At 33.4% G+C, this 14,187-nt stretch overlaps 3 protein-coding genes and 1 pseudogene across 3 annotated transcripts; 2 read left to right on the plus strand and 2 right to left on the minus strand.

Annotated features, from left to right (window-relative positions):
* Positions 1-2,477: 2,477 nt before the first annotated feature.
* LOC109125166 (uncharacterized) lies at positions 2,478-4,070 on the minus strand (annotated as a pseudogene).
* A 2,632-nt stretch (positions 4,071-6,702) lies between these two features.
* Positions 6,703-7,341, plus strand: LOC147949711 (F-box protein At2g35280-like). The gene has a single exon (XM_087510192.1). It carries the CDS (start codon positions 6,703-6,705, stop codon positions 7,339-7,341), a length of 639 nt encoding a protein of 212 aa, XP_087366318.1.
* Positions 7,342-10,280: 2,939 nt separating this feature from the next.
* Positions 10,281-11,126, plus strand: LOC104787086 (uncharacterized). Its single transcript, XM_010512593.2, has 2 exons — positions 10,281-10,558; positions 10,750-11,126. The coding sequence occupies exons 1-2, from the start codon at positions 10,372-10,374 to the stop codon at positions 10,989-10,991; spliced, it is 429 nt and encodes a 142-aa protein (XP_010510895.1). The 5' UTR covers positions 10,281-10,371; the 3' UTR covers positions 10,992-11,126.
* Positions 11,127-11,129: 3 nt separating this feature from the next.
* LOC104787087 (transcription factor bHLH117-like) lies at positions 11,130-12,227 on the minus strand. The gene has a single exon (XM_010512598.2). It carries the CDS (start codon positions 12,100-12,102, stop codon positions 11,257-11,259), a length of 846 nt encoding a protein of 281 aa, XP_010510900.1. The 5' UTR covers positions 12,103-12,227; the 3' UTR covers positions 11,130-11,256.
* Positions 12,228-14,187: the final 1,960 nt, after the last annotated feature.

The following is a 14,187-nucleotide window of genomic DNA, read 5'->3' on the forward strand; positions in this document are numbered from 1 at the left end:
TGGAAACCAAAACTATGATATATTTAACCACACTTTCTATTGTATATTGAAGATATTCTATCTCTCAATTCTTTACAAACAAAAGAAACAACAATTTGATTCCTATTTTGTTTTCGAAAACGTGTGAGCTTTAATTCTTAATGTAAAAAGAACTTCGATTCACATTTATTTAAATGTTATAACTAATATCTATAAACTTAAATTTTTTTTAAAATATTACAAATATGTAAACTAAAATTTTTTAAAATACTATAAAATATGGTTATATAGTAGATGAATTATAAAGAGGAGATGTTGGAATTAATAAAATATCATTAAATTTATGCTAACACGGATTAAATCCTCATTTTATTATTTGTCATCACTATTAATATTAGAATATTTGACATATAAAAATTAAGTTGATTTAACTAAAATTATGTAAAATAATTAAATCGTCAGGAAAAATGTGACTTAATCATATCGTATAAAATGACTTACTATGTATTTAGATCCCTTATATTTTGTTATAATAATTAAAAATCAAAATAGAATCTCAAACTAAATATAACAAACAAATATTTAATATAAACATTCAGCCGCACAAACGATCATAATATTTAGTTATTCGTCTATTTGGAAAACATATAATATTTAACCAACAAATAAAATATAAAATATAAATAATAATAAAAATTATATGCACACGGTGTACCGCGGGTTAAAATATAATAGTACAATTAAATTATATTTCTTACACTTTTTTTTTTGTGGTAGGTTAGGATATTTTTACTAATCGTATTATATATTTAATAAAGTGACATAGTTACTCTTACCATATTATAGATAATACAATATAACAAAAGTAATATTTTTTATCTATAGTTATTTGCTGAGTGCTAACGTTGACAAACAGAAAATATTTTTCTGTAACAAATCAAATTAGGAAATAAACACAAATCGTAGCAAAATTAAGTAGTTAATACGATATTCTCTCCCTTTTAAATTAGTTCTTATTTAAGTTTTTTTCGCACATATTAAAAAAGATGTTTAATTTTTTTTATCTTTAATTAATATAATATTTTATTTGATATCATCAATTCATAAGCTAAAAGAATATGGATAAAATTGGAAAACTTGTAAAAAAAACTGTATTGAAGACAGAAAATAACAAATGATTTGTAACAAAACTCAACTTCTAAAACGAGTAACTAATAGACGTAGAAAACAGTAGTACACATGGAACAGATGATCCTAAATAGGTCGACCTTAGATTTAATCTGAGTGTTTAGTGACAGAGAGAACTTTAAATTCGACTTCTACGATCAATGTATATATCTTCTACGTCCAAGTATGCCTCCCGAAGTTTAGCTAAAGTCAAGAACTTTAAAACACCCCACCCACTGCCCGGTTTCGTGAACCAATTGTCAACTACAAGAACAAGGAGTGTATGTAAAGCAAATTAGTTAATGACTTAGTAGGAAATTTATATTCATCATAAACGAACGGCTATTGATCACCTATCAGCATCTACTGAAAAAATTTGACATACTTGTTTTTGTGACATGATTGGATCCACGGGGATCTATAACCTTCACAAGCGCTCGCACGTAAATCTTCTCATCCGCCTTAACTACTTCAGTGCCATCTAAATACAAAAAAATGGATAGCCACTTGCCACAATTATTTGCTCTATCGTCTCCCTTTGGATGCAACTGAAGACGCCTAAAAAACATTATTGTGCCCGGTTACCACTGATGGACATGTGTATGCATTCCAAATAAAAAATAAAAAATTGGGCTCACCATTTTCTTTCTCAGATTGAAAGCTATTTGACAAGTAAAATTTCTCTTTAAGCACCGAGAAATCTCAATACTGTATGTAATTAATGCATTTAAAAGATCTAGTGATCCCGGGTGGTCTGTTCTGCATCAACTTTTAGTTATTTTGCAGGTAACTTACATCGTAGTTATATATACTCGACCCTTTTCTTAAATGATGCTTTCCATAACTGTTTGATGGTTTTGTTGCGACATATTTGGGTAAACATGAGCAATGGTATAAAAAATTCTAATGCGAGTTATATTAGATAATTCGCTTTTAAATATAGAGTGAATAATTTTGGTTTAGTTGGTTTGGTTCGATTCTTTTTGCACAGCATAGTCCGCCAATAACCTTATAGTGAATCTTTATTAAAGGGAGCGGGTCTTTGCGTTTTTGGACACAAAAAGCAGTAATTCTTACCAAAGGTAAGCTCATCTTGTTGTAAATGATATATATTTCACCACTAGTTTCTTTTATGAAGTATGTATTCAAGTTCTCTTTCTTCAATTTGTATTTGGCCATATATAGGTACGAAAAATAAAATAAACTAATATAAAACCTAAAAAAAATATCAATAAAATAAACTAATATAAAACCTAAAAAAAATAAACTAATATAAAACCTAAAAAAAATATCAATAAAATAAGTTAACACATGTTTTTCTAAAGCAGAATTTAGATACTGGGACAGTATTTGGTGGAAGAAACAACTGCAAATTCAATTTCTACATTCAAAGAGCCCTCGTTGTCCAAGTACGCCTCCCGAAGTTTATCTAAAGACGCATATGTAGACCAACCAACGCTTGGGTTTAGCTTTGTGTACCAGTAGTTCACTGCAAATATAGTTAGAATATATATAAGCAGGCTTATTAATAAAAATAGTCAACAAGGGACGAAAAAGAATAATGAATGAACATTATTAATTAGTTTCATGAATCAACGAAGAGTAAACAAAAAAAAAATCAAAGAAACTAGAAGATGATGATGTAAATAGTGTTCAACATACAAGTCCAAGACATGTGATGAGTGGTTCCACGAGAATCTACAATTCCGAGATGTGCTCGCGTGTAGATTTTCTCCTCTGCGTTGAGTGTCTCAGCATCCCTTAGAGTCAAATAAATGGATGTGGACTTGCCTTTGGCTCTAGCATCGCCGTTCGGGTACAGTTTTAGAAACCTATATAACAATTTGCTGCCCTTGTTAACATGCACAGATGCATATGTATGTGTACAAATTAATAATATGGAAAAAGCAACCAAATTTTTCTTAGACTCCTCACCATTCTCTTCCTCCTACCAAAAACTTATCTGAGTTGTAAAAATCCTCTTTCAACTCTTTAAATTTCTTGAGAGTCCACGAGAACTTGGGATTACGGATTTTCTGATTAAAGGACACGACTTCCCATTTAGCAAGGGATGGAGTAACCAAGACATCAACACCAAATTCACATTGTTCTCCCTCGAAGATATATCCGGCTTTAGGGTCGTTGAAAGTTTCAAGAGAAAGCACTTGAGACATTCCCCACACCGTTCGCAATGCATTGAACCGCTTCAATTCTGTATCTATAATACTAGTGAGATCATATCTGTTGTTGATGAGTAAAGTAAAAGAGAAGCGAATGACCAATGTATATGTGAAACATGGAGTATTAATTAGATACCTTTAATAGTAAAGTATTTGTCTGCTTTCTTGTTGTAGACAAAGAATATGAAATATGCAAACACATCAGTTAGTGGTGTTGCCAAGAGTTTTGTGCTATCAATCTCCACATACATTGAAATAAATCCACTTCATTCGTCTTTTGCGTTTCCTTTTGGATATATGACCAATCTCCTAAAAACAATTCGAACAAAATTATATATAGGGCAAATAATTCTCTGTGCTTCATGAAATATGTGAATACATATCATCACATATACATGAATATTTAGAGTTCTATATATGTTTTACAAGTATATCAATAAAAACACAAACCACAATTTCAGTCAAATTCTTATCTCCAAACTACTCACTAAAGTGAACTCTTTTGTATATCCAGCTCTTCTTCATGTTTCTTGGAAACTATACAATTAGTTAAGTATACAAGAAGTGAAAAGAGAAGAACTTTTTTGGTGACCATACATACCAGTTGTACCCGCCCACCGCGAAAAGACTTGATTCGTATTTGTCATCGTTGAGTTCTGTGAGATTCTCAAACTTGATGGAATATGAAGTAGGAGGACGTTCTCTTAACGATGACGTTTTTGCGTCCAGTACTGCGTTGCCCATCCTTTTGATAAACCACAAGGGAATCTTAAAAGAAAAAAGACTTACAAACTTAATTAGGGTTCCTTGATAACGATATCAATCTTCGATTTATATATATTATTATTTCAAACTGTAAGGAACCCAAAAAAAAGAAATAAAGGGAATAAAAACAAAAATAAAATAAATCTATATATATATAAAGTTCCATTTTCTCATTCCTCCTCAGCTACTCCTTCTATGTAATGAGGCCAAATTTTATAAACTACCAACTAACAATTTTCTATTGTTTTTTTGACCAAATTTCTTTGAAGCCCTTAATTATTTGAGACTCTTAAAGCCACTCTATGACACGTCAGCTTGATTTTAGGTTGCTTTCTATGACTATATATATATATATATGTAGGATTTCGAGAGAAGTTTGACCTCACCTTCTTGAAGGCTCTTTCTTCACATTTAAAAACGAAACGTCCCTTCTTCTACTTCCAATCGCTTCACATCCTATCTGAGGGTTTCACCCTTTCTTATTTCATTGTTTTCTCGGGTATGTGCAAGTTCCAGAGATGAAACTGGTCTCATGGACGTTAATTAGAATTAGGGCTTAAACGATTCAAATCATGGTGATAATGACATATTGTTCGGGGAAGTGTAACTCATTTCGGAATGTAAGTGTCTAACCAAAAAAAAAAACATCCACTCCGTATTTCTTTTGCTTCCTCCGATTGGTGATTCATTTTCTTTATATTTTCTATCCTTTATAATAGATTAACTTCTCACAATAGATTTATATATCTATTTTATGATGATTAGGTTTCTGATCTTTTTTCCCAGATTTAAATACCTTGACTGATGGTTTCAGTTTGATTTATCAATCACGTAGCCAAAAACGTCAAGTAGCTGCTCTTTCTTAAGAATTTATAGTAAAATTTTGTATTTGGAGAACTTATATTAAAGTTTAGTATTATCTTCGTTTGATATGGATATAGTCTGACGCATGTGGAATATGTCCAATCTATAAAAACTTATGTTGCTTATCTAAACCTTTTTAGATATAGTAAATTTGTTGATTTCTTGCAGGTGAAAAGCTTTGGATGAGGAGAAAAATCCAGAGACCTACATACGAAGACTCCTCCAATTGCTAAATCATAGGTACGACTTACATTAGGAAGAGTGATTTTGTTGGGCTTTTCCTATGCCGATCAAACACTTTTTTTCTTCGTTGGTCAAACCATTTTGTGTTTATTTAACTGTTCGTATGTACTCTTATTAATAATATGCTTCATCTATATATGGGGTTAAAATAATTGAACTACATATCATGATTTGATTATTTTCTGTACTTTTGTTTGCGTTTTTCATTTAGGAAGTTAAGAAAAAGAAACGTCACTGCGAAAGAGTTTGAAAGTTATAAATGCTAAGCTTCCACAACGTAACTGCCTCAAATTAAGGTTAGGCTAATAGACATTCTCTTATTCAATACTCTAATATAATTTGTAAGACTGTCATGGCAATTAAATACAAATCTGATCAGTTTAAAATTTTTATTTTTGTCAAAGGTATAGAACTTACACTTTTGTATATTAGCTATTTTATAAACTTCCTGCTATTGCATGATTGGAACATATATACGTACTACATTGAACATAGTATATCCTCACTATACATATTTCTCAAGAATCCCAAAGTATCATCCCTTGAAGATGCATTGACAGGAGAAAATACAACACCATGATGTCTATGCTGATGATGATCAATTCGTTGTTCACATAAAGAGACGAAGAATGTGAGGGAGGTGGTGTGTTAGTGCAAGAGTGGAGAGAATGAAAGTGTTGTAAGTTCTGTTTGTAGTTTGGTCGGAAAAACCAGTTAAAGTAGAGGCCAAAATTCTGTTTTCGCTTAGATTGTTGCACCTCCAATGCAAATAATGTAAATGGGTATGTATATGGGTGTGTATGTGTCCATAATCCATTGCATATAATAAGTGGAAAAGCTTAAGTGATTGGCATGAATTCTGTCGCGTAATCTTTTGTGTGCTCTACCAGTTCTAGATACAAAATCAAATCAACTTTTACTTTGATGGAAAATAATTGACAAGTAACAAACACGCTTAGCTATAAATTATCGCGTGAAAACATGTATTACTGACTAATTGTTGTCATGAAAGATAGATAATAGCATTTCAGGCCGACAAATTATAGTTTTATTGTACAAAGTTAAGATTTCATACTTTAAAATTTCATCATAATGATTTATGTTACTTATACTTTTAATTCATTCACAGTACTATCCAAAGAAAATAAAACATGAATTTGCTGCCATTTCTTATCATTAAAAAAAATATCTTCACTCTATATATAAGCTTATAAAGAATATTTTCTTACGAACATCTAGAATGAATATAGACATCAAGATTAACAATTCAAAAACTCACCTAACTAATATCATTAACAAAAGTAAAAGAAAATATTCAAACTACATTAGATATTGTTCAAAAAAAAATCTACAAAATAAAATAGCTACAGAAAAATTTATTAACACTTTAGCATTGTCTTATAAATTTGAAAAATTAATCCGCGCGTAGCGCGGCATATCGTCCAGCCTATAAACAACAGTAGAAATAAGTATGAACCTAAAAATCACACACAACTTGCAAAAAATGCTGCGAAACACACACTATTCCCTTGAAGAACTACCAAACGACGTCCTCGGACATATAATCTCTCAAGTTGCTAAGATTTCACGCACAACCGTGAGACATGTTATGCAATCATCACCACATCTAGCCAAGGCAGCCCAAGATCACCGAGTCTACAAGAATATCAACCTAAGGCCCCTGGCGATGAATCCACTAGCAGCACTAACGAGATACCAAGACCTCATGGAAAAATGCATTGCAAGTGGAAATGTTCAGGCTCACTATATCAAACGGATCCAAGATTATTTTCAAACGAACAACACAGAAACAGAGCAGGAACACTTGAAGAAGGCGGCAGAAGGTAGTTATGAGAATGGTATGTACCTTTACGGAATTGTGAAGTTGTGCGGGGGTGACACAACGGAAGGAAAATTTTGGCTCGACAAGCTCGGTTGGAAACAAAACAAAGCAAATGGTGACCAATGCTGGAAAGATATCAAAAAGGCGTTACACAGAGTCAATGTACAAAGCCTACAATGCTACTACACTACATTGGGAACAATCAGACCAACTATTTATTGCACCGTCAATGACATGGAAAATAGATGCGCACACTACTACTACTACAAACAAATGCTCAAGTTTGTCTTTTTCATTTAGCTTAAGGAACAACAATATGGTTTACCAATGTTATCAACCTTAAATAAATTCCACAATTCAAAATAGAAATCTATGTTTTTCTCCTTCTTAAACAATAGCGACGCCTCCAAAAGAATGAAAACAAGAGAAACAAGGAACAAACATGAAAGTATAGCAATTAAACTAAAGATATATAATAAAAAAAAAAAGTTAAAGTCCGCTGCTTACTATCACATCAAAATCAGAACATAGAATATCAAAATATGTTGAAAAAACTTCCCACAATCCATCTCAAGAAAAACGTCTTCAAGTATTACGACCAACAAGACATAGATATATGCGAAGAGGTCTTTACCTTCAGGGACAACTACATCATAGAAAAACTCGGCTTAGAAAAACTGGGCTATACAAAAATCAAAAAGAATAACCGAATCACAGCAAGGCAACACAAGCAACACTTTTAGAGGATCAGGGAAACACAACTAGAAACCAATTAGCATTATTTGGCAGCACTTCACAAAACCATCACCAAAGACAAAGAAGGTAAGAGATGCACACACCTTTAGTAAACTAAAGAGATTTAGAAATACGAATGCCCAAATCAGATAACCGTAGCACTAAATTATATGAAAATAAAAACTGAGCCAACAAAAAACAATCCGGACTGTATAAAATAACAGATAGATAAACAAGAAAATTAATTTTTCCCAAAACACAACTCACATCGAATCGAAAAAATCACTCAGAGGACAAACGGAAAAAAAATACAACTACGAACACAAAAACAATTCACCACTTAATTAGGAAATCTAAGAAAGACAACACAATTTCATATAAAAATATTTGAACACAAATTCACATTTACATTTAACGAAATCAACAGGGGATAACCAAATATCTCCTACATTCATTAATCTCACATTTAACAGAGAAAAAACAAAACGAAGAAAAGGCGTATTGAAATTCAAATCGTTGATGACGTGCATATAAAATTGGTTACAGAAACGGGCTTTTATGGCTGGCGGCCATGAGCCCAATTACACAACAATTAGAGTTTAACACTTTTTTTTCCTTCCAATGACTTTATTAAGGACCAAAATTAAGGTTTGAGTTTACAACTGAATACAAAAACATTGGACATACATTATACAGAGCATATAGTTGGTTACTAGCGACTGTCGCTTTACTTAGAATATCTGCACATATAGTCTGCTCTCGATATTTGAAGGAGAAATGTATGGCGGTAAAACTTGAACACCACTCCATAATTGTAGCCAGATAGTGTTGCAGGCGAGGATTTGTCATCTCAGTGTTGATTAACCTGATAATAGTGGAATTATCGCCTTCGAATTCTACAGTACGATATCCCAGACCCCATGATGATTGAATTGACCAAATAAGTGCTTTACATTCTCATTCTTCAATGGTAGCGCGTCCCTGAAAATTTTCCATACCAGCTTCAAGGAATGCACCAGCTGTATTGCGGAGGATCCAACCTAAGCCTGAATCTCTGTCACCTTCATGGTGGGAGGTGTCGTAGTTACATTTAACCCATCCTTGGTCTGGTGGCTTCCATTTTTCACCATAGAGTTTAACACTTTAAAACCTGATTTTGATGTATAAAAAATCAAGGATCCCTCTCACCTATACCATGAAGATCCAAAGCCTTTCACTCTCTCAACTCAAGAAACTCTTCCCCAAATCCGAATACAAATAGAGTTATTTGGAAAAACAGACACTTTTCAAAACATAATTGTAAAATTAGTACAATCACTATTTACAATTAGCAAATTCCACATTTTTACTGTTTTCTACTGTTCACATGACATTTCAACCCTCATCAATATTTTATATTTACAACAATGCCATTGAGTCTTTGATTTTTTTTTTTTTTAATATATGCTCCCTACAATCTTAAAAACAAAATGCTGGGTAGTTAAAATTGATTTTTGAAAATTTTAAAAATGTATAAAAATATCTGTTTTTTTTTCTTTATAATTTGATATATTTTCTGTTTGATAATTTTATTTGATAACGTTAAATATTTTTTACAAATTTTGTATCCGTACACATTAATAAGTATACAGATGTATGTATACATTATTAAGTGTACATATGTCCGTACACATAATTAAGTGTACAGATGTCCGTACACATTATTAAGTGTACATATGTAATTTGTGTAATTTGTTTAATTCTTAGGGTTTGAGATATTTGTATCACAATGGTTTTGTTCAAATTACATATGTACACTTAATATTGTGTGTTTGTAAACTTAATAAAGTGTACGGATACATAAGATGCATATAATATATATAAAAATTATGAAATAAAATTCTTATCAAATTGTAAAGAAAAAATATAGATTTTTTTGTATCTAAAAAATTTCTAAAAAAAATTATTTTAACAATTATTTGAATAATTATGATTGAAAGAAAAAAAAAACTTTATTTCACACCAACACACACATACACCTTTTGGTAATCTTCTTATCTAAGCCTATATCTCACAATCTCTCCTATCTCACACATTATCTATTACACAACACCTAGTTTTCCAATTTTAAATAGTAAATATATTAGTTTGCCAATTAAGTTTCGAAAATGTACTAGTATGCAAACAAACCCATACAAATATGTGAGTTTGTTATTGATGGTGATGGTTCCACTTACCAATTGATTGGGAAGTTGTCTCTTTCTCTCATGAACCCTTTGATCCAAAGTTCTCTTAGACGGTCAACAAATTCTCTATGTTGGAAGAGCATTACTACGTATGAGACCACTTCTTTCTTTGTGGATTTAGCCATTTTCGGTTCAGTTTGGTTATTGGGTTTCCATATTCTTCTAGAACCGGTTATCAAACCCACGTCAGCTCAACAAAAAATTTCATATTATGTATTTTTCATTATAGAAAATTACTCCCTTTAAAATAAAATTGACAAGTATATAAAAATTGACGAGACACACACAACAACACAAGCACGCACCTTTTGCTTCTCCTTCTTCACAAAAAAAAAATCGAGTCTTTTCTAAGCTCAAATCTCAAACAAAAATGGCGGTTCCGATTCACTTCCTCATCAACTCTCCACATGAATCATCTGACGACGAGTTCAACCTTTCCGAGATTTCCTATTCATCTGATGACGACGAGTCCATGGAAGAAGTCGAATCGTCCGAGTTAGTCAACACAAACGCAGGATCTCTCTCTTCTCCTCTCTCCAACCTCGAACATGACGAAGGTACTTACACTCATCATTCTGTTTCTACTCTTAGGAAAAAAAAAAAAAAAAACCTCGATCGAGTCTGGTTATGTCGAGTTCTGTGAGGTTGTTGTATCGTAAACTGATACTATTTTTGGTAGATTTGATATTGGGAATCTTGTGTAATCTGTTCGTATCAATGTTTTTTTGAGTACGCGTTTTTTTTACAGAAACTGAGGCTAACGGTGGTAGTATTGAGGAAGATGAGTTTTGGGTTAAGTATCCGTATCTGAAGGAGTTAGTGGAGATCATTGTATCTCAAGGTTTGATTTCTGAAGACGATGCTTTTGAGAGAGTGAAGCTTATTGGTGATGACAAGGCTAAAGAGTTGAATGATGGGTGGAAAGCTTTGTGTATCGAGCAAGATTTGGGTAACGAGATGCTTGCTCTACTTGCTTCCACCATGAAATGAAGCAACTTTGGTTTTAAATTATCTGTTTTTGTGATCTGTGTGACAACTTTGATCTTTTGACATGTTCGTTTATGTTTTGGTTTATGAACTTTTTTAATTATGAAACATTCAGCTAAAGTTTTCATTTACTCAAAACAATCGCGTAATACTAAACTTTCTATATCAAAACTCTTGAGTTCCATCGCCATTAAAAACGCTATGTAGCTTTCTATGATCATTCTAGAAGAAAATGAAAACAAAAACAGAGTTTTTTTTTGGTGTGTGTTCAGAGGTTTCTGGACATAGCCTTAAGAAGCTGTTCGTAAGAGAAGACGCAAAGACCGTGAGTGGAGAGCACGTTTCGTGAACCTGGCGAGTTCGCGAGAACCTGTAGAATCTGTTGACGTGTCAGTGATTTAAGCAGATCGGATTCTCCAACTTCTCCGGCGGTGTTGTAGACTGAGTCAAGAGGCATCCAAAGTAGTGAATCGATTTGAGATTGGAGAAACTTAATGTACTTGTGAGCTTCTTCTAGAATCACCGCTAAACTCATTTTTCTCTCCCACGGCATGAGTTTCTCCAGTGTTCTGATCTTGTTAGAGATCTTCTTACGTTGGTTGTGACCGCCGTAGTTGGTGTTGTGTGACGAAGACGCCGTCGGAGAACCGGAGGCTGTTGACGAAGTAGAAGAGTGAAGCTTCTTGTGACGTTTCGCGGGAGGAGGAGGAGAGAGAGATGGAAAGAGCTTCATCGTCTTTAGTGTCGGCTCTTCCACGGTGGTTGTTGTCTGTTCGATGGATTTGAGATCTGGCAAGTGAAGAAACGGTGCGGCGGCGGAGTCGTTGTTGGGAAAGAGCTGCTCGTAAAAGAGGTTCTGCTCCAAACGAGGTGACTCAGAGAGGTGGTGAAGGTTGAGGAGAGAGAGAGTTGAGTCGAGGAATAACGAGTCTGAAAGCGAGAGAGACGAGTCGAGGTAGTGTTGGTGGTGGTGGTCGGAGAAAGTAAAATCGGAAGGTGGGAACGGTGGTAAGGAATCGAAGCTTGGTGAGTAGTCCACGACGGTTGGTTTGTACTCTTCTGGAAGCGGTGGTAAGTCAGTGAGCGAGTCGAACTCGTAAGCTGAAGACTCCATTTTTTTTTTTTCGCCGGTGGAAGCAAAAAAAAATGTGAGAGAGGAGGAGAAGATGAGAACGAAGCGTGTGTGGGAATAAGAACAGAGAGATATCCACGTGGCTTTTTATGATTGGGTGAGAAGGAGAAAATAAAAAAGAGAGTTATCCACGTGACGTTAATTGATTGGGTTAATTGGAATAGGCGGCGACACGAGGAACGAAGGCGATTCTGTTATATGTTTTTATTGTCGACTGTTTGTCGCTGTGGTACAAAATGGTCAGGCGGTTTCAGGGTATTGTACTGAATAAAATATGAACCGTTAGATCAGATGAGACTCTGATCCTAGGGACAGGGATTTTTGTCAGGTAGTGAAACATGATCTACGGATTTGTGCCATTCGTAATGATGTTTTTGTAAAGCTTTTTTTTTTCTTTTTTTTTGGGAGGCAAAGGCACGTGTACTGTTTCTTTAACCGTGAATGCCAAAGTTTCTGGTAAATCAAATTTGAAATGTTTTTTTTTGTTTGTTGCATTAAAAAACAAAATATCTTGAGTGTGTTATAGAGAATGGAAAGAATTATAGAATGAACCTTTGTTAAAAGCGTTACTCTTGAACGTTATGAGATGCTACATTTAAAAACTAGGCATGTAACACAATAATTTGGAGAAAGCGATTGCACATGTGTGTGTGTGTGTTCAAGATTGACGTGAATGTGCAAGTTGCACACATATTAAAAGGTATGACACACGATATGATGGCAAAATTTGATATATGAAACCCGAATGTGTAGGTTGTTTCTATTTGGGCGAAGAGGCCCACAAAATATATCTATGCACGATGATGAAAAATATTTCAAAACCTTTGGCTTTGAGATTGACAATGTTATTTTCAATGTACTCGATGCATTTTCTTTAGCTTAGGCGTCTGTAATGTTATTTACATTCTTGTTATTTTGGACCCGATGTTTACTTCTTTCTTTATTTAAAGATTGTGTGTGAGCTTTAGATGCGTCATACTTATTAGAGTCATGTGTCTTTTCACAGGTTGAGGTTACGGGTTGTTCCTTTTTTTTTTTTTGGTTGAAAAGAGCTTTGGACAGAGTTTGGATTGGAAACGAAGAAATGTCTTCAACAGAAGAACTTGACCCGAGTAACAATTCTACCTTGGCGGTAAAAATAAATTTTAATCCGAGTAATAATGTTTTTTTGGGCCAAAAGGCCCATTAAATCTAGACGTTTTTCAAATTTGTATTTTGAGCGTTACTAAAAGCATTTTCTCCGGGTTTCTTTTTTTGTCCGTGTCGTCCATTTCCGCCGGTTTAAAAGGAGAAAGAAATACATTTCCCCAAAACATTTTATTTTTTTGTCGCATATCCCAAAACCTTTGACAAAATTTTTTTAAAGAATATTCGATCCATGTAACATTCTTAAACCAAGTAAAGTGTGATCATGACATATTAGGAGATGTTAAGTACACGACTATATCTACTGCAAATATGCTCGACGGAAACTAATAACTAACTCAAATGGTTTTTTCTATGATGCTATCCAAAATCAGCTTGACTTCTTCAATACCGATCGAGTTATACCATGTCACAATTTCACATGATTCATGAGCAATACATGGAGGGGGAAGATTCTCAATGTCGCATGTTTTTACTATCAATGTTTTAATACAATAACATATAAGTTAGTGAAGGTGTGTTTTAAATCTTACAAGTGATCGTTCGAGAAATGATCATACGTACAATTTTATAACCTTAAAAAAGAAAAGAAAACAAAAGTAGGAATCCCTCCAAAGCATATTCAAGCAAAAGGTAGGAGATGACCACATGACCCAAAACTCAGGGATTTGTTTATACCATAAAAAAAATATAATGCATATGGACCGATCGACCAATTTAGCCCGCAACACACACATATGGTAGTGAATTACATACAACGCAATGGTTCATTAGTTTAGTTAGGCAGAAAACTTTGTGAATTGTGAGTCATTTGCAATGCATTGGTGGTTGTCGTGGTTCCATATATATATATATATATATATATATATATATATATATATATATATTTATGTTGGCATTATTGTGTATAGTGCTATATAA

This window comes from Camelina sativa, chromosome 1 (genome assembly GCF_030686135.1).
Source record: "Camelina sativa cultivar CO46 ecotype springtype chromosome 1, ASM3068613v1".
Lineage (NCBI taxonomy): Eukaryota > Viridiplantae > Streptophyta > Magnoliopsida > Brassicales > Brassicaceae > Camelina > Camelina sativa.